We start from the raw sequence: 26,161 nt of genomic DNA on the forward strand, positions 1-26,161 counted from the left end.
AATGATGACATAGCATAGAATATTTCTTGTTAAATAGTGATACCAATATGGTTTATGCAATTGGACAAAGCTTAGAACTGCTTTACATTTTGTGATGTAGGTCATTATATCATAAAAGTTGATCATACCATAGTTAATCTTGTATTTCCAATGTAAATAGTATGACATACCGGTACGTCACAAGACTACCAAATTTCTCTGGTTATGGGTTTTTAAGTAATATTGTGATACGCATCATTGCAAATCAGCCTTATAGTAATAGGTAAGGATTCAATTGGTGTGTCAGTTGTTATCATTGTAGAGTAGTATATGCAATATCTCATTTTACAAATGTTTGGCAAGGTTAGGCTCGTATACTCTCTAGTAACGTCTGTGTAACTCTCAGTGAAACCACCATATTTTCACACTACGGCTTCTGCCTTTAGTCAAAAGTGGCTTATTTTCTGGAAAATTTAGCTTATCCTATGGATTTGAAGCAAATAAAATATTTAATTACAATACTGAACATCTAAGTTTTGCAAGAAATGGTGTCATTATGAAGCAATTTTTTCTCTGGTAATCTTATCACCCATGTATAACTTTGGGCATACAGCGTGTCACAATTCCTTACATTAAGATTGCCACCAAAGCGTGGATAATCTAGACTGCTACTTAGTCGAATTTTTCAGTTTAATTTTTGTTTAGACTTAGTTAATAACAAATCAGTCTCTTACGTATGAGGTCATGGGTCTAAATGTCATCTGAACAACTGTAATTGTCTGTCATACACTAGGACGAAACACTGGAAAATCGTCAAAACTGGCAGATAAAGCATTTTATTAACTATTAATGACTGACTGACTCAAGTGGAAAGTTTAACAAGATAACAGCTTTATTGCAAGTGTAAAAAGTATGTTCAAGAACCTACGTCTGACAACATCATGGCAAATATGATAAATATTCAAAATTCAGGTGACATCATCTTAGGGTCATAGTAGGTTGCCATTACAATGGTAAAACTTGGTGATAATTATACCCTTATCATGACTATGATGAAACACTGTCACCATTATCATCAATTCTGCCCTGACCATGGTCAAGCATTGTCACCATTGTCACGTTTCTAACTCTCAGAAATTTTAAAAATCTGCTGTGACCATGGTCAAACATGGTCACCAGTGTCACGTTTGTAACTCTTAGAATTTTTTAAAATCTGCTATGACCATGGTCAAACATGGTCACCATTGTCACGTTTGTAACTCAGAAATTTTAAAAATCTGCTATGACCATGGTCAATATGGTCACCATTGTCACGTTTGTAACTCTCAGAAATTTTAAAAATCTGCTATGACCATGGTCAATTCAGATAACCATGTCAATTTTGGCAATGGTGGCTCAAATTTGGTTGTGAACATGGTCAATCAGATAACCATGTCAATTTTGGCAATGGTGGCTCAAATTTGGCTGTGAATATGGTCAAATATGGTCACCATGGTCAATTTTGGCAAGGGTCTCTTTACTTTTGTCAATCACTATTGTCGCATTATCGACACCCATGGTTAAGACAACCATGGTTAACCATGCTTGTCTATGAATAACCATGGTACCAAGATTAACACGACATTACAGTTGGGGCTATAACAGCATTCCTTTTACATACATGCGGTTCAGCGTACTACTAAAATAAACTGACAATCACTTTGGATACACTGTTTCAATATTCATTTCTAAACTTTCGTTCAAGAGGGGGTGTTTTAATTATCCACATCCGTGCGCACTTTGTAATTATCCACGGCTCCTAATACAATGCTACCGTATATGCATTGTTAAGATAAAATGTATTGTTTCAGCAAATGATTAGTACGGTCAATAGGTATTCAAACTTCAAGTTATTGCTCAAAAATATTACAACCTTCTCCTTGAAAAATCATCAAGCTAGCAAATACAGAGACAGTAGCAGAAACTGTTCAAGATTTTTCCTCTATTTTTTGTGTTTTAACCACACTATGCACTTTGACACACTAACTAGTACTTTAACAGCGTTAAATATGTGTTATATGCACTTTTTTGTTTATGTTTGAATATATTGTCTATAGTGTGGACTAGAGGTCACTTGTCAACAACAACAAAGCAGTTCACACATGTACATGTGCAGGATCATTTAACATACTGAATACTGTATGTATGTGTATCTAATCTAAATGATATGCTCTGGGATGCATACAACTAGAAACTCGTTGACATTAAAGATAAATGAAAACAGCATTATCAAAAGTTAGAGTTACATGTGCATGTACTTTCTGTTTAGGTACAGAATTCAGGGAATGTTCCTCTGTTACACATTGACAGATTATCACAATTGTCGATTTACACTAATGAACAATCTAGTTTGTACGGTCACATAGAGGTCATGAAAACAATTGGACACCATCGATCCCTACAAATGTATGGTCCTGTTCATAGGAGTATACCTCCCTCCATCAACCATATGGCCATATATGTGGGGACCAAAATGATCAAAAGGGCAGAACCTAACTTAGATATGATTTGGGTAATATACATATCAACAGTGTGGGAAATTCCAGGAAAATTCACGGAAAATTCCCCTCCAAAACCCCCAAGGATTCAGCCATGATCAGTGACTTGTCTTCAATGTCTTCTCAATGTATCTGTTGACTATCAACTCCAAAACTGTCAGCGGTACCAGTCCACACGATAGGACGACATCATGAAACTCTTTGATGTCAAATTTCTCACCTGCAGAGTAGATGACATATAGATGTATACAATTGCTACCGTAGAGTAAACATGCATTTCTATGTGGATCTACAAGTTCTGTAGACACCAGTCTATCACAATATTTCGACAAATTACAGAAAAGGGAAAGGAAACCTTTATGAAGTTGGATATTTCAACATTTGTTGGTGGTAGTCAAATTTGTTTTATGTTCACTTAAAGAGTAAGAAACACACACAATTAATTCAAAATAAATTAATAAAATATGTGAACAACCAATCTAGGAGTAAAATCATAAATAAATGGTTATTTATTTTGGGTCAGATTTGCATAGAAATGAGAGTACAGGTTGTAAGGCTTCAGTGTGTATGGTTATCTTACTTTGAGACACTCTGCACCGTTGCATATATATTTGGACGCCAAAAGCATGTATTAGTTCATTTAAAAATGTTCTTCAATATTCATTCGGTAGTTATATTCATAGCAATTTTGCAATCTCTCTCTAAAAGCATGGTAAAATACCCAGTATTCAGCATCTAAAATGGGCATATTTGCACTTGTTGAGCACATGTCAAGGTTTATGGCACCATTTGCTTTGAAACATTTGCTGTTCAAAAACTCGGTAGTTTAGCCCTTTCATTGCCATGGTTTACCCAACTCTTTGCCACCAATGGTGATTGTAGACCTGTTTACAGGCCATCAGGGGAAACCAGGTTACACTGGCACCATCCTATTCAAGGAATTAAGGGACGAGTTCAAATCATAATTCGTCCTCAGATTTTCACACCTCCAAATGTTTATTTAGTGGAGGGAGTTCTGAGCTATGATGCAGTGTGTTTTGTTCTCATGTGAATTTTAATCATTCCCTCCATATTCACATACCAAGTTTATCCTGTGCCCTCTGTCTGAGTTCCTTGAACTTCATCAAACTTATTGTGTAGGAGCATGCCTATGATTTGCAAAGAAAAAGCACATTAAAATCTGTTAAAATCTTGAGGGAAGATTTTTATCATGGGTCATGGCAGCTTACAGTCAAATCTGCTCTGTGATTTTCTACTGAGGCCGTATAAAGAAGATTATTTGTTTACCCACCTTAGATTTTGAAAAATCTACCAGCCAGCAAGGAAAAAAGACAAACACAGAAAAAACCACAAGTGTATGAACATAAGCTTTTTTTATTTGGCTTTTGGAAAAATAATGTTTTTATTTGTAATAGTGTTAACATTATGTTTGTTTTCTCATTTTTCAAAGAAAACCTATCAGCACTCAGACGGAAAACAAAGAATTTTATTTAACATGCCTAATGAAAATTTTTTGTTAGGCTGACACTGTTGGGCATGCCTTTTGCAAACGGAAACACCGACAGCTGATGGTGAATGCTGCTCTGTGATTTTCTACTGATGTAACATTCTTTCTGTTAGGTTATTACTACTGGACATGCTTATTGCAAACGGAAACACTTTAAGGAAAAAGAAGTCTACCAAGCTTTCTAATTCATATAAACTCTTTCTATACAAAGGAACTGCAATGTCGTAAATTTAGTAGATTTCTGTCAGGCAACAATTTTCACAGAGAAAGTAGAAGGATGTAAACACAGGTTTCTTCAGCAGCTATTATACAGTCAAAAAGACAATTACACTACATTAATGAATGTAGAAATCATCAGGGATATATAGAAAATTAACAGAAGAAAAAAATTCAAGGCATTTATGAGGTCACAGTCCTAACTTATTAATTGGTACTTTGATTACTATTCCTCAGAGACTGAGGATAGAGTTCCGTTTATGATTTGGGTCTGTAATTTAAAGTACTGCGATACAGATGGGTTTTAATGGCCAAGAATGAGTTCTTTGGTGGTGAAAATGTAAAGCCAATCTTGACTGCCACGCTAATTACAAAAGGTAGAAATTACTCAACAGAATGTTGCCAAACGTCTTTTGATCCTATTACAACAATTGTGAAATTTAAACATTTTGTAATTGAATACTGCACTACTACGACATTATACTGATCGCATCAATCGGCTGATACCATGCACTTCACTGATGTCGATGCGTAAACATTCCGTTTTCTTTATGCCTGGCATTTCACCATTTCACCATGTATTGTGAATGGTATGATATTCAAAGTTGATGTTTCAAGTTCGATATCGATGGTAGGGATGCAATTCCTTTTTATTTAATTCAAAAATACATTGTTTTTTACTTAGACTCGAACCGTGAAAGAACCGTAAATATTTTGTGTTGAATGAGCATGTGCAGTGCAATGGAGTGTGTGTAAATGTATACGGTATACAGATTCAAGGCCGATCATGCCGGACGATGTTCACTGGTTCCAACATCAGTTTAATTTTCCATTTCCATTCGTTTTCTACACCTATAAACCTAAAAATTCACCGGCATTGCCAAAACTATAAAATAATAGGAAAAATGTACCCCCACCAGACCAACAATGGACGAAAGCAAACTTTGCACGACATAATGTACGAGGCCAAGCCAAGTACACTATGGAGTGCAAAGTTGCTTTTTGATTCTCTGCGCATGGACAGTATTATTCTTCATTCTTTTAATTGGCCATGCTCGAGCCCCTTTGGATGGATCCTCAAGCCCCTATGGACGGACATCAAAAACAGGAAACACAATATAGCCGTCACGTGGCCATATTAGATCAGATCACGAAACAAATCAACATGCATATGCATGACACAGGGAGTAATCCATGTACAAATTTTGAATGAAATCGCTCCCTGCAACGCTGAGAAATTTGTGTGAATGGAGGCACCGATAACAACATAACAAAATGACCTTCACGCTGCCATATCGGATCAGATCAAAAAACAAATCACCGTGAATAAGTATGACATATGGAATAATCCTTGTACGTACCAAGTTAGAACAAAATTGCTCCACGCATATCTGAGAAATTTGCGTAAACAGATGGCCCCACGGAAATGACCAAACCTACGGTACATATATAAGTTCCCTGCGATGATGTCCATGGGGACTAGCAAAGTAACAACCAAAGAGATAGTAGGTGCTTGTTATTCTCAAACACATTTGAATCAAATGAGATGACACATGGTATGGATTGGATGAAAGAAAAAGAAACCACAGGTGAAATAATTCAAAGAGCATGGTTTTCATCTGAGAAGCTTTTTACTACCTCACCTGACCAGGAGACTTCATATATCTGATTATGTCTGCTTCTATCAAATCATCAGGAAAAGTTGTGTTTTCATGGAAGAATTCAGCTACTCTCTCCTTGCTCCAGTCGAAGAAATTTAAACCCGTGTCTGTGACACATCGGCAGGCACGTACTAGTTCCTGACAATACCGACCAAATCTGAAAATTCAACCAGAGGTTAAAAGGTCAATTTTTCGACATAGCGCATCCTTATTCTAATTCTTGTGGCAAATTTGGAGATGGTTCCAGAAGAGGCTTTTCCTATTTCAATCTTTCAGAATCTAATGCTGAGGACAATATGTTAAACGCCCGGGATGACATGTCGAATACCAAGGACAACATTGTATAAGCATAGGACAACATATTAAATATGTAAGACAGTGTGTTGTATGCTGAGGTCAACATTTTAAGCGCCAAAGATATTACACGGAATGCACAAATGGTATATCGGAAAAGAATTGTAAAGCTGAGAGTCCAAATGTCTGTCCCTGAGGCAATTGTTCTACCGTAAGTCAGTCATTGCTTTCACCAGCACATACTTACAGACTGTACGAGTCACCTTCATACATGCCCATCTCTTCACCAAGAAATTCACAATACATGCCCCACCCCTGAAAAGATGAAGAACAAAACACATTATTTGAAATTTAAAAAAAAGTTCTGCAGATGTGTACATGTCCTGGTGGTAATGCTAAGAGTTGTGAAGAGTAACAATATCATATAAAATCTGTCAATATATGCTTCATCTCCATCCACTACCGTAGATCTAATAAACTTAGGCCATACCTCTCATCATGATAATTTAAAAGCAATCGATGTTTTTAAAAATGTATTTGAGAATATCTCATCGAGCTTGTAAGCCATGCAAAGCAGACTTGCAAAGGTATTCAGTCACCTGTAATCTAAATATGCCCATATATGGTCAAAGAGGCATTCCTTAGTGTTCAAAATACCAACGTGAGGGCGTTGTTTTTTAAAAAGCGGCCACGGGTTTAACATCTGTGATTGCTTAGATTTTCTCTTTCCATGGTAACTTTGTGGTAAATTGGAACAGGTGACAGTATACCTTTAAGTCAGACTGGATGACCACTGATTTTATTACATGCCTCGTTTATCGAACGTTGCGTGCTTCATACAGTTGGATTCAATGGTAATTTATTGATGACGTCGCAGACCGCATAGTCATCACTTGACCTAACGTGAACCAGAGCTATTTTCAACTTGACAACTTTGGAATTGAAAAATGATAAAATTACATGTTTTACACAGGAATTACTATTTTTTTTTATTTATCTGAAAAAAATTCTATAAACCATATAACAGCAATTGTAAATGTTTAAGGTTCCAAGACAAGAAATTTACCTCTTAATCTAAAAATTCTCTGGAGGTTAATAAGCTCAGAACCCCCATAAATTATACATTTTCTGAAAGCCTAGATATACCGGTAGGGGAATATCTGGGTAGCCACAGTGTCACCATTGTTTACATAACTATCATGTGACAGGTAATTTGCATAACCTTTAAAATATCGGTTTTCCCTATGTTTTGTCTGAATAATTCAAATTATCTGACTCAAACTTGCTGGAATGCAAGCTGTTACAACGCTCTTCCAAAGTATGTCTCAGTTTTTTTATATCTTGTTTAGTTTTTATTAGAGCACAATTTTAAAGAAATCAACTAGGGTTAAATTCACCGCTCTGAAAGTTTTCGTGGCATAAAAATTGTTTAAGAAGGTTTAAAAAATTCTGAGACACACTTTAGAAGATACTTAGAACAGCTTGCACTTACACAAATTTCAGCAACATATCTCAAAGCATTGAAACAAAACATAGGGAAAATTGATTTTTGAAAGGTTATGCAAATTACTTGTCTTGTGATAGTTATGTAAATAATGGTGACACTATGGTAACCAAAATGTTTCCCTATATCCAGGCTTTCCGTCAATATATAATTTACAGGGGTTGTGAGGTTATTAACCACTAGATAATTGTTAGTTTAAAATGGTCAATTTCTTGTCTTGGAACCTTAAATGCACCATTTTATGATGAAATTGTTCCATTTTTCAAGATTTTCATCTAAAATGGATATAAAGCTTATAATTGTCATTTGTATGTAAACCAAAAATTTAGAGTGAAAAATATTTACGAGAGGCATGCAATAAAACTATTATAGCCCAAACAAGGGACTACATACGCTAAGGTACATAGTCTCTTGTTTGGGCTATAATATAGGTTGTTAGATTAGTTAACTGAGATAGAATGTACCTCAGGAACGATGGATTCTCAAACTATTGCCATTCTTTTCTGATTTACCACTTGTCGGGGCTCATTTAACAGTTCATGGAGTAACAAAAATGTTCACCTCCATAGTTCGTTTGAAAATCAAACAATGTCATTTTCATAACAGAGTTAACACAGGGATGGCGGCTATTGCGAATTTCAAATATTGGTAAATGTTAGGTAATTCGTTACTCTGGAATCAAACTTCGTAAGGTGAACCAAGATTTTTAATTTGGTAAGAGAATGGTTGAAATTTTTATTGAGGACAGTTTGAGCCAAAGTTAAAGTCTTTCACTTTTGAAGCACATACCACCTTAATAGAATTGCATGTTCACACCCACTCTGCACAGCCTACACTCACAAAGTAACAGAGGGACAAGACTTCTGAGGATATTATCATATTTCTATTTTAGATGCATGCATGCACATGTACATCAGTCACAATCAATAGACCAGTACATCACCTCAATGTATCCTGTGTTTTTTGGAAATCTAGAGGGAACAGTGCAGAACTGCCGTTCATCCTTCAGTCTTCTAAATCCCGGCAGGTGGTCCTGTACTAGACTGTATGAACACTGGAGATGGTGACCGGGTTCCGCTTCGTGAAGCGTCAGTGACATCACTTCATATGACGGCCTTGGAGGCAATTAACACAACATAAGGACATGACTGGGCACCACATTATAAAGTCTACAATTCCATAATGCAAGCTACTGCATCAGATAATGCAAAGCACCGTCTGAGACAGCTGGAGTGTGCCATAGTTCTAATCCCCTAAGCATGATAATGACATCCTCTATTGAAGTTTTTGACACAGTTCCTATAGGAGACTGAATAATCCGTCGCCCCAGGGCGCTCTCTATGCTTTTCATCTTCAATATTCTGTACTAATTTGACAGATGTAATATCCTAACCAATATTGTCATTAGTTTCTGACCAATGTACAAAAACTTGTTTGGCCTGTTCGCCAAAGCACATATTTGACGCAATGTTTTGCGAAACGGTGAATAAATATATATCTGACACTGACACATTAAGACTGACACATACTTAAACACTGACACACTATGACAGACAATTACCGGGACACTGGCACACCTGAAGACTGACACATATACTAAGACACTGAGTGCAGCAGGGGAGAAGGAAGAGGCTGGAAAATGTATTTCAGCTTACCTAGTTTTAGGGTCTGAACAGTTGATATTAACTATTCCAGGTCTGTTCCCAGAGGGTGATGGTCCAACATAATAAGCATTAATCAAAGCCTTGTAACCAGCATCAATTCCTCTGACCCTGAACAAAATCATCGTATGTTTCTTTCATGTGAGATCCAGTACAGGATATGATAACAATCATGTGACATTCTTCTAAGAATTTTTCAAAAACAACTCATCATTGATGACACAGTCCCTAGTTGTTAATGAGTACTTTGATTACAAGTCCCTGGAGAGGATAGAATTTGTTCATTAAGCGACAGGATTTTGCCAAACATTTTTGCGTTCTACTATAACACTGACTGATTATCATGTGTACCCCATTTCGCAAATGATACCGCCAAGTGTCAATGAATTGTATAACAACACTGTGAGATCAACATACCCGGTATCTGAGTTTCATGTAATTGGATGAAGTGTTTTATTATCACTCTAATTAGGAAAGTTTATTACCTGATTATGTAAATTAAATATTGATTAACATTATACTGCATCGTATTTTTATTCAATGCTAAATCAGTGTGAGTTCAAAATCTGTAGTTTCATGAAGTTTGATTAACAATTTCTTAACATGTCGGTCTAATTATGAAAATTTCTTAAATATGCAACTCAGCAGTAAATTGACATAATACTACTACATATCAATGAACGCCATTATATCACCAAAATATCAACAACTGTACCGGGTTTCATCCAATTTGATGCAACATTTCTAGACATATCACATTAATTACTATCAAATATGCAAATTAGCAATTAAGTGACACGAAACAGCCTAATGTCTTTCAACAGCATTACAGTTCTGAGTGTTTACATCTGTACCTAGTTTCATCAAATTTCAAGGAGTGGTTCAGAAGATAGCCCACTAATTGGGAAAGTTCATTAGATATGCAAATTAGTACTTAATTCGCATGACACTGCTAAGTTTCTTTGTAAAGTTGTGTGAGACTATGAGCTTAAGATCTGCACAAAGTTTCATAAAATTGGCTGCAGGTTTTCTAGACATGTCAGCCGAATTACAAAAATATAATCAAATATGCAAATATACTGACATATCTCATTATGTGCTATCAGAGCTCTGTGTGACGAACATCTTTATAAAGTTTCATTAAATTTAGGGGCAGCCACTCAAGAAACAGAGCTCTTAAAAAATCATTGTCAATTACATAGTCCCCGCCTTTTCAATAAAAAGATGTCACACGGCCATATTGGATTGGACTGCAAAACAAATTGATGTGCATATGTTTGACATAAGGAGTAATCCTTGTACTAAGTTTGAGTGAAGTCGCTCCAGGCATCTCTAAGATATCTGCGTGAACGGACGCACCACGCACGTGCAGACATGACCAAACCTTTAGGTCCCCCCGGACGGTGTCCATGGGGACTAATTAAAACTCCACATATACATATTGCTTATCATAGACTAAAAACCGGTAAAAATATTGAATGTTTTTTCAATCGCAAACTATTTTCCTCATTGCAAAAGATGTTGTTCATGTAGACTATAGAACATTTGTTGTTTTTAGAACATCATAAAAAAATCTGAATTTCTCCAAATAGAAAAGCATTTTCTTGAGAAACTTACAAAAGTACTTGTAAGATAATCGGCTAGTACTTCTAAGTTTGGATTATTTCTTCATTTTTTGTTTCTTTACTTTCAACCATCATTATACATCTACCATCGAGAACGATAGAATTTTGTGTCTGCTAAAAAGCCGTACGGAACGCCTGTTCCGTAAAACATACGGTTTCAAGGCGCCCCATTCCCTGCTGCTTTATTTGCACGTTTACTGTTAAACGGTTTTCAGGGACTAATTGGACGAGTGCCAGAATATGTCTCGCAGGCGCTCTATACATACGTGTGCGCTGCACACACATTAAGAAGTTGTAGAAGCATAAGTCCGAGATAGTGTAACATTCCACACTTGTGCTATGAATCAGAATAAAAATTGTTGACATACATGACATTTTATTCCACGAAAACGGTCACTACTCTGACAATGTGATACCTCAGTCATGAATGTAAGATGTATAATAATAAGGTTATCATGAAAATACCGCTAAGGATGAACTCGGACATTGGCGCCATGCATCACCCTCCGTTTCGCGTCAGGCAATACCCTGCATCAATCTTACCCTTTGCAGTGTAATAACCTCATATTATTTCTTGTTCTATTCCCCAAAGAATGTTCATATACTCTGTATTCAGCTTGTCAATTCAGCCTGCACATGTGTAAACTGCATTGTTATTGTTGACAATTGAATTCTGGTCCGGACTAGAATTCAAATGTGAACAATAAGAGTGCATTTTACTCATATACATGTAGACGTTATGTTGACAACCTAAATAGTGGGTTTCACCATATTCTTTTGGGAGTAGAGTGAGAACTTGCAATTGATATATAAAATAAAAATAATGAAAAAATCACACAAAGGCTAGCATAACTCGTCCCTTAAAACTACAAATTAATACAGTTTCTTCAGAAACACGTCAGTGCACATCAGGAATTAAACTGACTTACTGTAACTCTATTCTTGGTATGTTCTTAAAATACTTTGGCAGCTGCTTGCGAATTCTTTCCAAGGTTTCCCTAAAACTGCCAAGATATTGCTCCTGTTTGCCAGCAGGTCATGAAAAAAGAAAAAAAACATAAAACTTAGAAGTCCACTCCCGCACAAGTGCAAACATGACAGCTATTAGTGACCTTCTCAAATTTTCACATAAGTTGAAATAGAGAATTTTTTCATCCGGGGGAGGTTTTTTTACTTCAATTCACTCAGTCAACATTTATTTTCATATTTATCTGTTGGCCACATTTTTTGCTTTTTGGATGTACCTGCAAGTATATCAGAGAAAACTCCACACTCATACCAACAAATTTTACTAATTTTGTGACATGCACTGTTTTCCACTTGCTCGAGTTTTACTCAATGACAAACCTTTCCTCAAAGACAACATCGTGGCCTAAATTTCTCTCGATGTTATAAAAAATGAAAAGCGATAAAATATTGTTACATTGTACTCTGTGGATCACATCAACACAGTTTAAGCTTGGTTAAGGAAGAGGATTTAGATCAAAACAAAATAATTTCCCGTGTTTAAAGGCACTGTTCGCGATCCCTGGAAATGCCTTAGTTCTAGTCTATAACAGGATTATGAAGGTGTGATAGCCTTTTGTTTTCCGATGGGTAAATTTTCTGATTAGACAATCTGATACCAACAAAGGCCTTTAAGTCATTGAGTAATACTATGTTTGTTACTGCAACTGACAACCATACTTGGAAGCTGACATGCCTATACTAATTGAATGACAGGTGCCAACACATACACACGGCTTTTATAATATATACATAGATGTAAGTAGAACTTAACCACTAACAGATTTGTTTGGATCCGACAACTGTTTCCTTAGACAAATTTCATTTTATCGAAACATAACACAAGTCCATGGCTGATTTTCAGAAAGTCATGTATTATTTCCTTTGGTATAATGAAATTCAAAAATCACTGATTTTTCCCTTTCACCAATAAACGATATTTTTCAGAAAGTGATGAAAAAACCCTAAAGTTGATGCCTTACCTCATTATCGAAGTAAAACTGTTTATCCCTCTGCAAGTATTCATAGAATTCTTGAAGAGTGCCCTCAAAGTCCACCTTTTTCATTATCTTGGGCAAAAACAGCAGCAATTATTAAGATTTAAAATTTTACTGAAATATTTTTAACGTTTAGGCAACATATCGGTTTAGCAAACTGAGCTACAATGCAAATTTTCAAGAAATGATCGGAAAATGAATATACTAGTATATTTGAAACAATTTTAAAATATTTTCACATTTAATATTCTCGTCGTTGTGACTGTAATGTTTTTGGCAGGTATCGCAAGCTGGTAGATAAATACAATATCTCTCTTCGACAAATGATCGCTGATAGCATCGGTGACATTGGGGTGCCACATGTGGGGCAGGATGCGCTTACTATTTTCGAAACACCTGACATCACTTCTTGGTCTTCTGGCCAGAGGTCCATATATCTTTCTTTCATGAATATGACTTTGTTTGTGTACCGTCTATTTACTGTCTGTTCTGTGCTGTTTTGTGTCTATGTTTACAACTATTGTCTTACGAGTTCTGACCTAGTGTCATTGGATTATTGATTGGTATGATTGCGATTATTTTTCCATATACACAAGTAAAATGTACTGTATAAAGAAGGCCACAGGATTGAGTGGCAACATTACGAGACAGAACGGTGCATTTTTGGGCTCTGTCTGCACTGATATGCTATCTAAAGTAATAGTATCAGATATAATCAGACATTATGGTACATATAGCATTGCGTCAACAACTTCAGATGCCAATAGCCTGGCCGGTACTACTTTATGGCAAGTAGCCTCACCTCTTCTCGTATTTTTAACCTCTGCTTGACAGCATTATCATTTCAGGACATCGGAATGTGTTCCTAGTTTTATTAATTTGATGTCTTGTAGTATATTTATAGATCTTATTCTGTGAAAATTAGTCAATATTCAAAGATTATCTGTATGAGTTGAGTGTATGCTATAAGGCACGGACCTCTTCCCTACACACTCGTGTAATCACTATCTCGTATCATATATTGCAAAAAGCTTACATTAGCTGGCAAACAACTTTAATTAGGATTTAAAAACCAAAGCAAACCTTTGTTCTCCTCGGGTTTTTGTGTGCTATATTAGGAGTTTCCCGTCATGAATGCCATCTTCTGATAGGATATACCAGTCTTACCTTTTGCATTTCACCCCGTAACCTTTTGACCTCTCTATGACCTATGTCATGCACCTCCTTAGGGGTAACATCACAGGTCAAATAAAACGTCAGAGCTGCCTGATAGTAGTTTGTACCATTTGTAATGGAAGAGCGTGAAATGCCACACTTGGCATTTGGAATATAATCCTGTGATTAAAAATGCAGTGACTTTTGGTGAGTGGAGAATATTAATATATATATATGTTATATCACGCTGGGCATTTGTAATTTAAGAACTGAGGGTTTAGTATTTTTAGTCAGTCAGTATTGTACAATTAATGTGTCATGAAATGTCACACTCGGCATGACGGCAGTGGGGATATGCTCCTGGTTTGAAAATGTAGAGATGCCTAGTGAAGTAATATAAAGATATGTGTAAAGGCAATTGATCATAAAAACAGGCATTTTGTGAAAAGTACATGCAATATTCATTTGTCCAGGGTTCAGACATAATTTTGTTTAACTATGTGTCAAAACAGCTCTCACTGTGGAGCAATAAATTTTATCAAAATGAATATTGCAATGAGATGGATTTATTCATTGGATAAATGGATTGTATCAGCTCTAAAACCAGAGACAGTAGAGAAACGTGTGTTTACTAATAATTATATAAACGTGTAACTACTGATAATTGTATAAACAAGAGTTGATTACATTCAATTACAGTTAATTAATAACAATGTATGTAACATTCACTTAAAATCCAATTTTTCCTCATGGAGCTTTATGATTGCATTCCTATAAATAATACATCAGCTTGAAACAGACTTGCTTCTAATAACTTTACCATTCACATAGACAGTACTTGAATTTGGATGAATGACCTAGTACATTTCACCTGTGTACCAAATTTAAAAGGAATAGGACAAATGGTTTCACAGACATTTTTGACCAAAAACGGCAATTTGAAAATGATCTAAAAATACAACTATGCAAATTTGGACACCACTAGATAGGTTTCAGAGAAGGGTATTTTTTGACCATATAAAGCAAAAAATCTTCAAAAATTACTAATATGAAACTTTCATCATAATTTCACCATATCTTCTTCAGGTCACCCCAAGAAATCTGCCTCGAGAATTTTAAAAGTAATGCAATTATCAGTTGAAGAGAAATATATTTTTTATCTAAAATGGTAAAAATCAATTGCCAAAAAAAACAAATACACAAATTTCACTTTCAGTACACTGAGTCATCTTCAGGTAATATGTAACCGGCAGCATTTCGGAACATTTGGAAACCTAATTTAAAAGCAATAGGATTAAGCATTTAAAAAAAAGATTTTTTGACCAAAAATGGCAAAAATTACCGCAAAAATACAAATATACAAATTCCACCATACTTTCAATGAATCCTATTTTTCGTCATCCCTAGGAACATTTAAAGCAAATTTTAAAGCAATTGGACCATTGGTTTTAGAGTTAAAGATTGTTTTACAAAACGGACAAAAAAGTAGGGAAAAAACAGCCAATATCAGCATTAAATTAGTAGGACTAATAAGTGTGCCCTCAAAGACCTAAAAACCAAGCATTACAATGATCAGATGAGTAGTATCTGATTTCTTGATTTTTGACCATTTTCACCTTTTTTTCTACATCGTTTCAATATTTATCATAACAATAATAATAATAATATTTATTTCTTAAAAAAGACTTTCCATGTCAAAAGATCTCAAAGTACGTTCTGTACATAACTTGTTAAAAAGTGAAAAGGCATTAAAATGTTGTATGATAAAGTAGTCATTCGGTAAATAAAAAAAATTTGAGGTTTGTCTTAAAAATAATAAAATTGTCACAACAACAGAGTAAAATAAGCAGCTTGTTGAGGCTGACAGGTTCATTTGAACAACAGCACATCTACGTTATCTAACTGTTTGGCATCACTTCATCAAAAATTAGGTCAACACATGCAGTCGTTCAAAGTTCTGATATGGACATACATACATACATACTAGATACATGCATGCATGCATGCATGCATGCATGCATACATACGCACGCACGCACGCACACACACACACACACACACATACATACATACATACATACATACATACATACATACATACATACATACATACATACATACATACATACATACATACATACATACAGACAGACAGACAGACAGATAGACAGACAGACAGACAGACAGACAGACAGACAGACAGACAGACATACAGGCATACGATACAGGCAGATAGATATACATACATACAGACAGACGGATAGACAGACAGACAGATAGACAGACAGACAGACAGACAGACGAGACAGACAGATAGACAGACAGACAGACAGGCATACGATACAGGCAGATAGACATATTACATACATACATTTTTACACCGTATAACCTCCCAGTTTCCATTTATGAGAGCTAAAAACAAGAGAGCTAAAGACAAGGATAAAAAGGGGCACTAACTTCTTTCAGGAAGCTTACAAATTTTTTAAACGTAGCTTGCAGATTATCCTTGATCAGCTGAACACCCGTCTTTTGGATTTCCAATTTCCTGAAAGGAGGTCACAGAGAAAATAGCAAGACAAGAAACCAAATAAAAGTACAGCAATTGTTCAGTCAATGAAACAACCCTAATACTGGGCGTAAACACTGTTGATAGCTACTTAAGCACGTACTGCACAAAAATGTAAAGCATTCACTGAAAATGACCATGTAGTTGATGAAAGTTATAGCTGCATATATTTACTGAAAGAATCTGATAAGCCAAAGAACTGAGGTCAGGCCACTATTGAATCTTCTCCTTGAATAATATCAATATTCTTGTAAGTATGACTCGACATATAACTAAGGAAAAATGCTTAGCAGAACATTTTTGCAACCGATGAAAAATTATCATGCTCAATGAAATTGTGACAAATTCAGGTAGTATGCACCCTGAAAGTGAAAGACTTAAACTTTTGCCCATATTTCCTCATGGAATATTTCAACCGTTCTCTTTCAAAATCAAGAATAAAATTGAGTACAAAGTTTGGTACTAAAGAAACAAATTTAAATTACCCAAGGTTCTCAATATTTGAAATTCAAAATGTCGGCCATCTTTGTGTTAAGTGTACGGAGAAGAATGAAATTTTCGATTTTCGAAAAAACTAAGACGGTGAAAAGTTTCTTATGCAAGAGCTTTAAAATGAACCCCTATAAGTAGTAGAGAAGAATTGTAAAAGTTCGGAGTCCAAATATCTGTCCAAAAGGCTTATTCTACCTTACCGGTAAAAGAACAGGGGCTGTTAACAGCTCAAAGAAAATATAAAACTATAGATTTTCTGATTTTCAGGGTACGCTATCAACGCTTTGGTAAATGTCACTATCAACACAGAAGGCATATGTATCTCTCGTACTTTGTCCACTATAACTGTGCTTTAGGTTTTACATACCAGTATTATGTCTCCATTGTGGAAACTGTCGAGAAAAAGTGCCTGAATGCCTTAATTGTGTTGGTAATTGTTGTACGTACATAAAACTGATCACATGGACACAAAATGTATCACGCAGGTGTATCTTTGTAATTAGCAAAAATGAACCTGCTCACCCCTTATTCCATGTACGTAGATCCAAAGTCATCATTGGCAATACTGGGTTTGGACCAAACGATGGTGTTTAAAGGGTTAGCCCAACGGGAAGATGCATCACACTTTATAAAATACAGTGAACTTCAGATCTTGACATAGAGAACATGCCTTTATTGACGGTCCCTTAAAATCTGTGCTTATAAATTATGACACAAGGAAATAAAGATTGAAAGAGCCGTTGTTCAAGGGCACTCTCTCGCTATGCCCTCTTACATATTTTTGTGACCAGAAGCAGCTGTAGACATGACTGCTTTCATCTCTCCGCTGCATGTGAAAGACCAAATCCAGTTTGAAGGCGTGTAGAGATACAACAAATCTTTCAGCCTACAGGAAATGATTGTCATACCACAGTTACCAGTATAATAGACAGAAACTGGGTACATACTTATCTTCAGTTATATTGCTTAGGTTCTTTAGTCTTAGGAATGGCTTGTAGAATGGTGTAGACTCCACACTTTTCTGTATAAACTCACCAAAACGTCTTATACATGGTTCCTATAAATATTGAATAATAAAAAAATATAATATATTAACAAAAAATGCATTAAATAACTTTTTAATTAATCTCCAAATGTATACAAGAAGAGTGAAATTTATTTGATATATTTTTTTCTCTTCTACTTCAATCTTCTGCTGATCAAACAAATAAAGTTACTGATTTTCTTTGATTTAGCCATTTGGAGCTGTAGAGTTTGCAATCTAGTCAGGGTTGACCCCGACCATCTTGAACTCATAGATGCGTGTGTGTCCCCCCCCCCACCTCTATCCATCATTATGCAAGTGTAAAAGCTCTTGCGGATCAGAGTGGGCTGAAAATGATAGTACTTTAAATGACATTGTACTCACAATGACCATTGGATGGGCAGTGATTCCTTCTTGTATCCCATGTTGCATCAGGATTATGAAATCATCAATCTGATGACAGAAAACCGAACAGAAATAATCGTTGGCTGTTCAACACACATAGCTATCAAATATCTGGATGCATACCTGATCTCAAAAACTTCACATTAGTGTACATGAAATAAGCATGTAGCACATCATGTACAAAATCTAACTTTTAACAGTGCTTGAAACACTTACCTAATCTTATCGACAGAAAAAACACTCATGTACATTACTGACGGTTACAAATTGCACCTCCGGGACACAGATTCAAACTCTCAAGTTTTTACAATTCTTTAGTTATCTTCCACTTGTTGGCGCTCATTTTATAGTTTTTTGAGTAAGGAAAATTTTCATTGCCTCAGTTTTCTAAAAATAAAAAATTTATTCTTGGACCCCCTGAGTTAACACAGGGATGATGACCATTTTGTATTTCAAATAATCGGTAGATGTTATGTAATTTGTTTCACTAATACCTAACTTTGTGTGATGTCCCCGAATTTTATTATTGATTTGAGAAGAGAATGGTTGAGAGTTTCCTTAAGGACAGTTTGAGCAAAAGTTTAAGTTCTTCTCTTTGAGGTGCTTATTACATTAATTAAGATTAAAGTATACTGTCACCTGTTCCAATTTTGCCATCCAAGGAAAGAGAAAATCTAACAATCACAGATTTGAAGAGGGTGGCTGCCTTTTTGGGCCAATGTGAATACGAAGGAATGCCCCTTTGACAATATATGGGCATATTCAGATTACAGGTGACTGTATACCTTTAAAGCAAAACCTCTTCTAGTCTTGGTTATAGAGACTCTGCTTTGGGGCTCTCATCCAGTCATCCCTCACAGTCTGGGGAAATCTCAGTAGAAAATCTCTGAGCAAAATGTGTGCGATACAACTGAAGCAATGCATCATGAGAGCAACTGATCTATGATGTAACTACATGTATTATCTTTTGAGACAAAGGCTCAGAAATTATACCTTCAAGGCATGTAGAAGTGGCTTCCGAAGTTTGCACTTAGTATTGAGTACAAGTTCTGACTTTTATGTCTTGGATGAATTGTATCGTTACGTTACTTGTTCATAAGCTGGTGCAATTCATAGTATAATTAATTGAGATTAATTGACTTCAAAAGCCACTGCTACATAACTTTGAAGCCATGTTTTCTGTGACTTAGTCTCAAAACCTAATAATTCTATCATATATCAGTTTCTCCCATGATGCAACACTCCTGTCCTTATCATTCCATCTTGTCGGGGATATTTGAATGGATTTCCCATCACTTCGTAGGGGTGGCTGAATGAGAGCCTCTAAGTGCAGTCTGGGTGACAAGACTAAACCTCTTTAGAAAATGTCTTCATGAAATCACTTCGAAAATCATCACTAACCTGTGCTGGTTATTTCCTTAATCTTGAGAAGAGTTTTTCATAGTCATCTTCACAGCAGTAGTTCATGCTATTAACAAGTCTTTCAACATAGATGAGTAGGTTTTCTATACCACCTATAGGTAAATAATAGCTGTAAAAAATTCAAGTGCAACCAGTTTTAGAAAACTTAAAGCCAATTAACTCACAGAGGTATTGTTTCATAGCTATGGAACAATTCAGTTAAATTTGAAAGAATTTTGAGTCTTTGGTTGCAAAATGTTGACTATACGTTTCTTGTTCTACTTCAATTAGGCATGTGAAGATACACAGTATTCAGCTTGTCAAATAAGTCTGTATGTGTGTAAAATACGTTGTTATCGTTGGCATGAATAACCTCATCTGGACTAGAATTCACTTGTAGATAACATCAGTGCATTTCATATTTATAGATGCTGTGTTAATAAAGCTCAATAGTATGTGTTGTTAAATAGTCCAAAATTTAATGCAGTACAAAGATTGTGAGTCACAATGGTGTGTATATCACAAAAGTGACGGTGTACATCAAAATGACAGTGTTTTGTGATGTCAGCCACATTGCGGACACCTCGAATTTTATGCTGATCTTGAATGACTTGATCCTAAAAGCATTACTCGATACATAGAAAGCTGTGATATTATACCTACCCTTTCAAGTCAAAGCCCTTTAAGTACACTTCAAGTTCATTTTTCAGAAGTGCAAGGTTGATCACGTCATCTTCATTCTGCTCATTGCCCTCCAAGTCACTCACCTGTTGCAGAAATCTTTGACAAACTCGCTGGTGATAAATATTACAAACAGCCAATTAACTTATTGGCAGGAGTTATGAAGATTAAAGCAGAACTGTAGGCCCTTTATCTTTCAGGAGACCAGTATCTGCTGCTTTTGATGACTTTTTCATAATTTTCATTTTTGATTTAAACCATACTTCCTTGTTCTACTCCCCAAAGCATGTTGAGACACTCAGCACTCAGCTTGTTAACACAACCTGTACATTATATGTATAGACTGCATTATTATCATTGACAAACACGGTCTAGTCCAGACTACAACACAAATGTCAACAATGACAGTGCACTTAAATAGGTATAACCTGAGCAGTCAGTGTTTCAACATGCTTAATGGAGTAGAACAAAAACTTCAAGTTGAGATACAAACAAAAATTGTGAAAAAAATCAAAAGTTAAAGCTACTGGCCTTTTAATACCCAGTCTTTGATTTGAGGAAATCTTACAATTATAAACAATTGAACTATTTCTGTAATAATTATTAACAATGATGCCAATGATAATAATATAACAATAATAACAACAATAACAATAATTAATATTTACTTCTTATAGAGCAAGTTACAATTTAGGAATGTGCTTTCCACCACTTCAAAAATAAAATTGCGAGATAAACATGAGAAAAGCGGGATGTAAAATGAGAAGTATCCAAAAATGTTTTTAAAAGGATCAATCTGTGAATAAAACAACTTGAAAGGGAACGTTTTATAGGACATCTACCATTTTCATAAGAATAAGCTAACCTTAGTTCAGATGGTAAGGCTTTCAACAAACAGCATTATTGCTATGCTATAAAATAAACAGCATTCTTCAAGAAATATATGGATCACTTATAGAAATGAAATCATCAAAACTTGAAATTAAGTAGAAATGGTCTAGGGGAAGTATACTCTGTATCAAAATACCAAAATTGCTTGACACGACAGAGACTGTTTTGAAAACGTCTACTGAAGAATCCACCTGGTTATTATTTTTTCACGTGAAGAGTGTAATGGAGAGTTTTGTATATCTTCAAAGGCTGAGCTTGCAGCTAGCACTTCTCAAACACAAAAAATAGCGTCAATGACACTTTACTCACATTGATTACATGTGGCAAGCCAGAATGAGTGTGTACACGATATCCAATAGCTTGTATGGACCTTAGCTTGTGATATTCATAGTCAAGTGCATTTGAACAAATTTTGATGAACCGTCCATTGAAGTATGAAATGGTTGGCAACTGTTGCAAGCCATTTATCACTCACATTTACACAATACCGTACAACCCAGTACATTATGATTAGTAATAAAATCTCCACAACCAAAGTAAAAGTGTTCTTTATAATATTGTATTGCATAAAATTAATGTAGACAATATTTGGTCTCTCCACTATGACAGTCTATGATTGCACAATTGACGACTAAGGTAATATATGTAACAATTGACATTCTTCAGAGCTTCTATTGTTAATGATGCTGCCTCACCTACATGATAATAGTATGTCCCAAACTGCCACCATGTTAAACAAGCATAGAAGTATCATAGACAAATGGGGAACTTCCAAACAGATCAGATATGTACCTTGTTTCTGTTTATAAAAGCCCTTCTAAGCAAATTTAAAGAGGAATAGTTGCCCAGCCTTCATGGGGTAATCAGGTCATTATTTGGTGAAAAATAAACAAAATAGCACAGATGTAAGAGTTGGTGATTGTTGGTGATTAACAAACTGACCATGCTGGATTCAGCAGCAAAGTTTACTGTCTATAAAGATGACACTTTTTGTGAATACACTTATGTTATTCTGCATCTTGTAAATGAAAAACAAGTTGTTTACAAGATCTGTATACCACCAGTTCTTTTAGATTCACTCATGGCAACTTTCATGCATAATTTTTGTACAATATGGTATGTTAGCCGCCTTGTCTGACCAGTGTTAATTAAGATTTTCACCACGTTTTCACTTTTGTTAGCACTCATTGGAATTTTTAGTAACGTAGACTTCTTTTCAACAAAATACTAATTTACAGTTGAGCACTTCAGGTTTGCCTAACCAAAAAGGTAGAAATAGCTTCAAAAATATGTAATTAAAGAAGATATACTTTAAACATGTCAATTAAGATCATCTGCAGGAACATATCTACTCAATATCGAAGCTTTCAGAAAAGTGTTTTTGAGAAACATATTTTTTTACTAAAAATGACAAAAATTTGCCAAAAATACAAAATGGCAGATTTCATCCTAATTTCAACACTAGGAACAAGTATACCAAATATCAAAGCTATTTGACACGTAGTTTTTTAGAAACATTTTTGACCACTGAAAATAACAAAAATTGCCAAAAGAATACAAAATTGCAGATTTCACAAGACTTTGAATAGATCAAATTTTGATCAACCTTATGAACCTGTATACCAAATATTAAAGCTTTCAGATGAAAAGATTCTGGAGAAAAATTCTGGGAAAATTGCCCACTATTGCAAATATGAAAATTTCACAACAATTTGTACAAACTTGACTGAGGTCATCTAGAGGAAAATGGCTACCAACCTTCAAAGCAATCAGACGAGCTGTTTAAGAGAAGATTTTTTTACTAAAAATTGAAAAAATCCCCAAAAATACAAGCCTGCAAATATCACCCCTATTTGCACACACCTCGGCAACTTAGAATACCCAGGAACCTGCATACCAAGTTTCCATCAAATCTGACCTACGGTTACAGAGTTTTAGCAATTTGCAGGATTTTTTCCTTTTTTTGCCTCATTTGCATATTTTTGACAGTGACATGTTAATTTGAACAAATTCACATCTCCACCCCTGGATTCACCTATATACCAAATACTAAAAGACGGTGGCTGCTGCGGTTTAGGAGTTTGTGATGTAGATTGACATACAGACTTCCATCATAGATAGTAGAGGATTCTTCCCCCTTCAGCCCCTTAGCTGTGCGCGTGGCAGGGCTGTCTGTTACCAGCGTTATACGGCCTCCCACCACATGTGTTACCGGCGTTTTACGGCCTCCCACTACGCCGGTAACACACAGCCCTGCCACGCAGAGCTACTTCCCCTCTACCGCTGTTTAAGCTTCCATACATACATACACACACACATATGTAAATAACATGCAAATGAACTGATTCACCTATTGAGATAAGCTGTCACATACACGCAGACGTGCAAACGGTGCCAATGAACTGATTCACCTATAAGGTATAGTAACCTCTCTTTAGTATACCAAATTAGAGCTAAAAACGTACGAACAGAGAATGCTGGTACGCGTTCGTGCTCGAGGGCAAGGTGTGGGCGATTTTTGTTGTAAGTGTGATTTGCGTTCCTTCTGTGAAAACTTTATCATAAACACAGTCCCTATTTTGCTATTATATTTATACTTTATAGCCAATTTAAGTTGTTTACAAAAACATGTAATAAATCCAATTATGCATTTATAAATAACACTGGCAATATCGGAAGCAGTAGCTTATAGCTAATCGAGTCTGGCCCCATGGGAATATTGCAATATTGTAATACGAGGGCTTAACCTTTGAGCGCCAAAGTCTATTTTTGTCCTCTTTATAAAATAAACCCCAGTCGATTTTTCTCAGATTTTTGCCAAAATGTTGAGAAAAAAATGTGGCAAATAAAACATGATGTCCGTTTGGTCCTAAATATTGATCCAAGAAAAAAAATAATGTAATTACTTTGAAATGAAATATCTTCATGAAACCGGAGCTTGCACAGTAAATGATTTCAGAATACGAAATACCATAAATATACGACGGGTACAGAATCACTGCAGTTACACAGCTTCTCAGGGAATACTATGAACGCCATGGCTATTTAGGCCGGCGATTGTGTACCTATATCTGGTACACATTTGTATTTGCACATAGAAACCCCTCTTCTTCTGTCTGTGATTTTGGATGACTCACCTTCCTCTCTTGGTACGCCTCAAGACTGTGACAGTCGAGTTGGTCGTCATAATCGTGACATCCAATTAGCGTTGCAAATTCTGGATAGTCTCGAAGCCTCCACTGCCAATAGTCATCAGCAAGTTGTTGTACGGGATTGACTCCTCGGCCGGAATTAGGAACGCTAGCCATGACAGTGACGACAGGCTACTTAGATTTGTACACAGTTAGGGAGCCTCCAGTAATTACAGGGGTGGGCCGGGGAATTTCGCGCACACCTGTACCGTACAATGTGACCCTCCCCCCTATCCTCCTATCTAAAATGTGACCCTCCCCCTTGTCGGACATTTTAAAACTTGACCCCCCCCCCCAACCACTGTGGTATTCTCCCCAGGAACTAATTTACATAACAATTGGTTCAATTGTTATGTTAGGGAAAAATTACAGAGGGGAGGGCTGGTGTTTTTGGAGGGACAGTCGCAATTTATCACGCAAGAATTTTTGAAGCGATATTGTATTTCATACATTTGAGGGAGGGTCACCATATTTTGTGCAACTATAAGAGGGCAAGATGTAGCTGATTTAGTGCTTCATCCAAAAATATCAAATTATAGTACATGGAGTCAATCAGGCAAATTATTGACAATTTACCCCCACAAAATATGCTATATCTGTATAGTATATATGTTTGATAATGTATTTAAATGTACTTTGTTTGAATTGGGAAGTATCTTGATTATTGATATTAATGGTCTTGATTATACTAGAGTGGTTACAAGTCCATGATTGTGCAAGAAATTTGATTTTGGAATTTCACTGAAATGTTGATTCACTGTGCATAGCGGTCTATGATGACACCATGAATAATTTTTTTCAGTACAAAATTCGATAAATCTGTGCATTTATGTATGCTTGATTATTTACATTATATTGTTCTTGATTAGACTAGAGTGGTTACAAGTCTTAGGTTTTGTAAGAAACTTGATTTTGGAATTTCACCGAAATGTCAATTCACTATGTATGGTGATATTAAACTATGAATATTTGAATTTCAAAATGGCCGTCATCCCTGTGTTTACAGGATGGAGAAAAATTAAATTTTCTATTTTCTAAAAACTAAGACTGGGAAATTTATCTTCAACCTGACAGAGTATTTAGTATGTCGAATGTGATGTATATTTTAGGAGATCTTACTATTTCTATTACGGATCATCGATGGTTATTTTTTAATTAATGGGATAAAGTAGGCCATTTTTCATGAATTTTGTTTGATGCAAGATACTACTTATATTGTTTCACTTGTTGAAAAATACTGAATGAATGGATGACCATGCATATATTCGACCCTGGTTTTAGACACGATACATGAAACCATGGCAATAATGAATTAATGGTCTGCCACCTACGTAGACAATTCTCCGTTCAGAGAAAATTTAAACAGTA

At 35.6% G+C, this 26,161-nt stretch overlaps 1 protein-coding gene across 1 annotated transcript; it reads right to left on the reverse strand.

The window, feature by feature from the left end:
* Positions 1-1,458: 1,458 nt before the first annotated feature.
* On the reverse strand, positions 1,459-24,891 carry LOC139130173 (uncharacterized). The gene is made up of 15 exons (XM_070695916.1): positions 24,740-24,891; positions 20,694-20,824; positions 20,031-20,160; positions 18,609-18,677; positions 18,148-18,257; positions 16,600-16,687; positions 14,155-14,322; positions 12,973-13,059; positions 11,914-12,005; positions 9,354-9,470; positions 8,642-8,813; positions 6,442-6,509; positions 5,883-6,057; positions 3,598-3,664; positions 1,459-2,736 (listed from the first exon to the last, which is right to left on the reverse strand). Exons 4-15 carry the CDS (start codon positions 18,654-18,656, stop codon positions 2,615-2,617), a joined length of 1,314 nt encoding a protein of 437 aa, XP_070552017.1. The 5' UTR covers positions 18,657-18,677; positions 20,031-20,160; positions 20,694-20,824; positions 24,740-24,891; the 3' UTR covers positions 1,459-2,614.
* Between the last annotated feature and the right edge of the window lie 1,270 nt (positions 24,892-26,161).

Source organism: Ptychodera flava, chromosome 1, assembly GCF_041260155.1.
Source record: "Ptychodera flava strain L36383 chromosome 1, AS_Pfla_20210202, whole genome shotgun sequence".
In the NCBI taxonomy this organism is placed as follows: Eukaryota; Metazoa; Hemichordata; class Enteropneusta; family Ptychoderidae; genus Ptychodera; species Ptychodera flava.

Excerpts from the sequence above, each read along its gene's own strand:
- LOC139130173 (XM_070695916.1), bottom strand. The coding sequence starts at position 18,656 with ATGCAACATGGGATACAAGAAGGAATCACTGCCCATCCAATGGTCATT. Across the intron at positions 8,814-9,353 it reads TGTTCAGACCCTAAAACTAG|GCCGTCATATGAAGTGATGT; the intron begins GTAAGCTGAAAT and ends ATTGCCTCCAAG. Across the intron at positions 3,665-5,882 it reads ATATGAAGTCTCCTGGTCAG|GCATGCTCCTACACAATAAG; the intron begins GTGAGGTAGTAA and ends TGCAAATCATAG.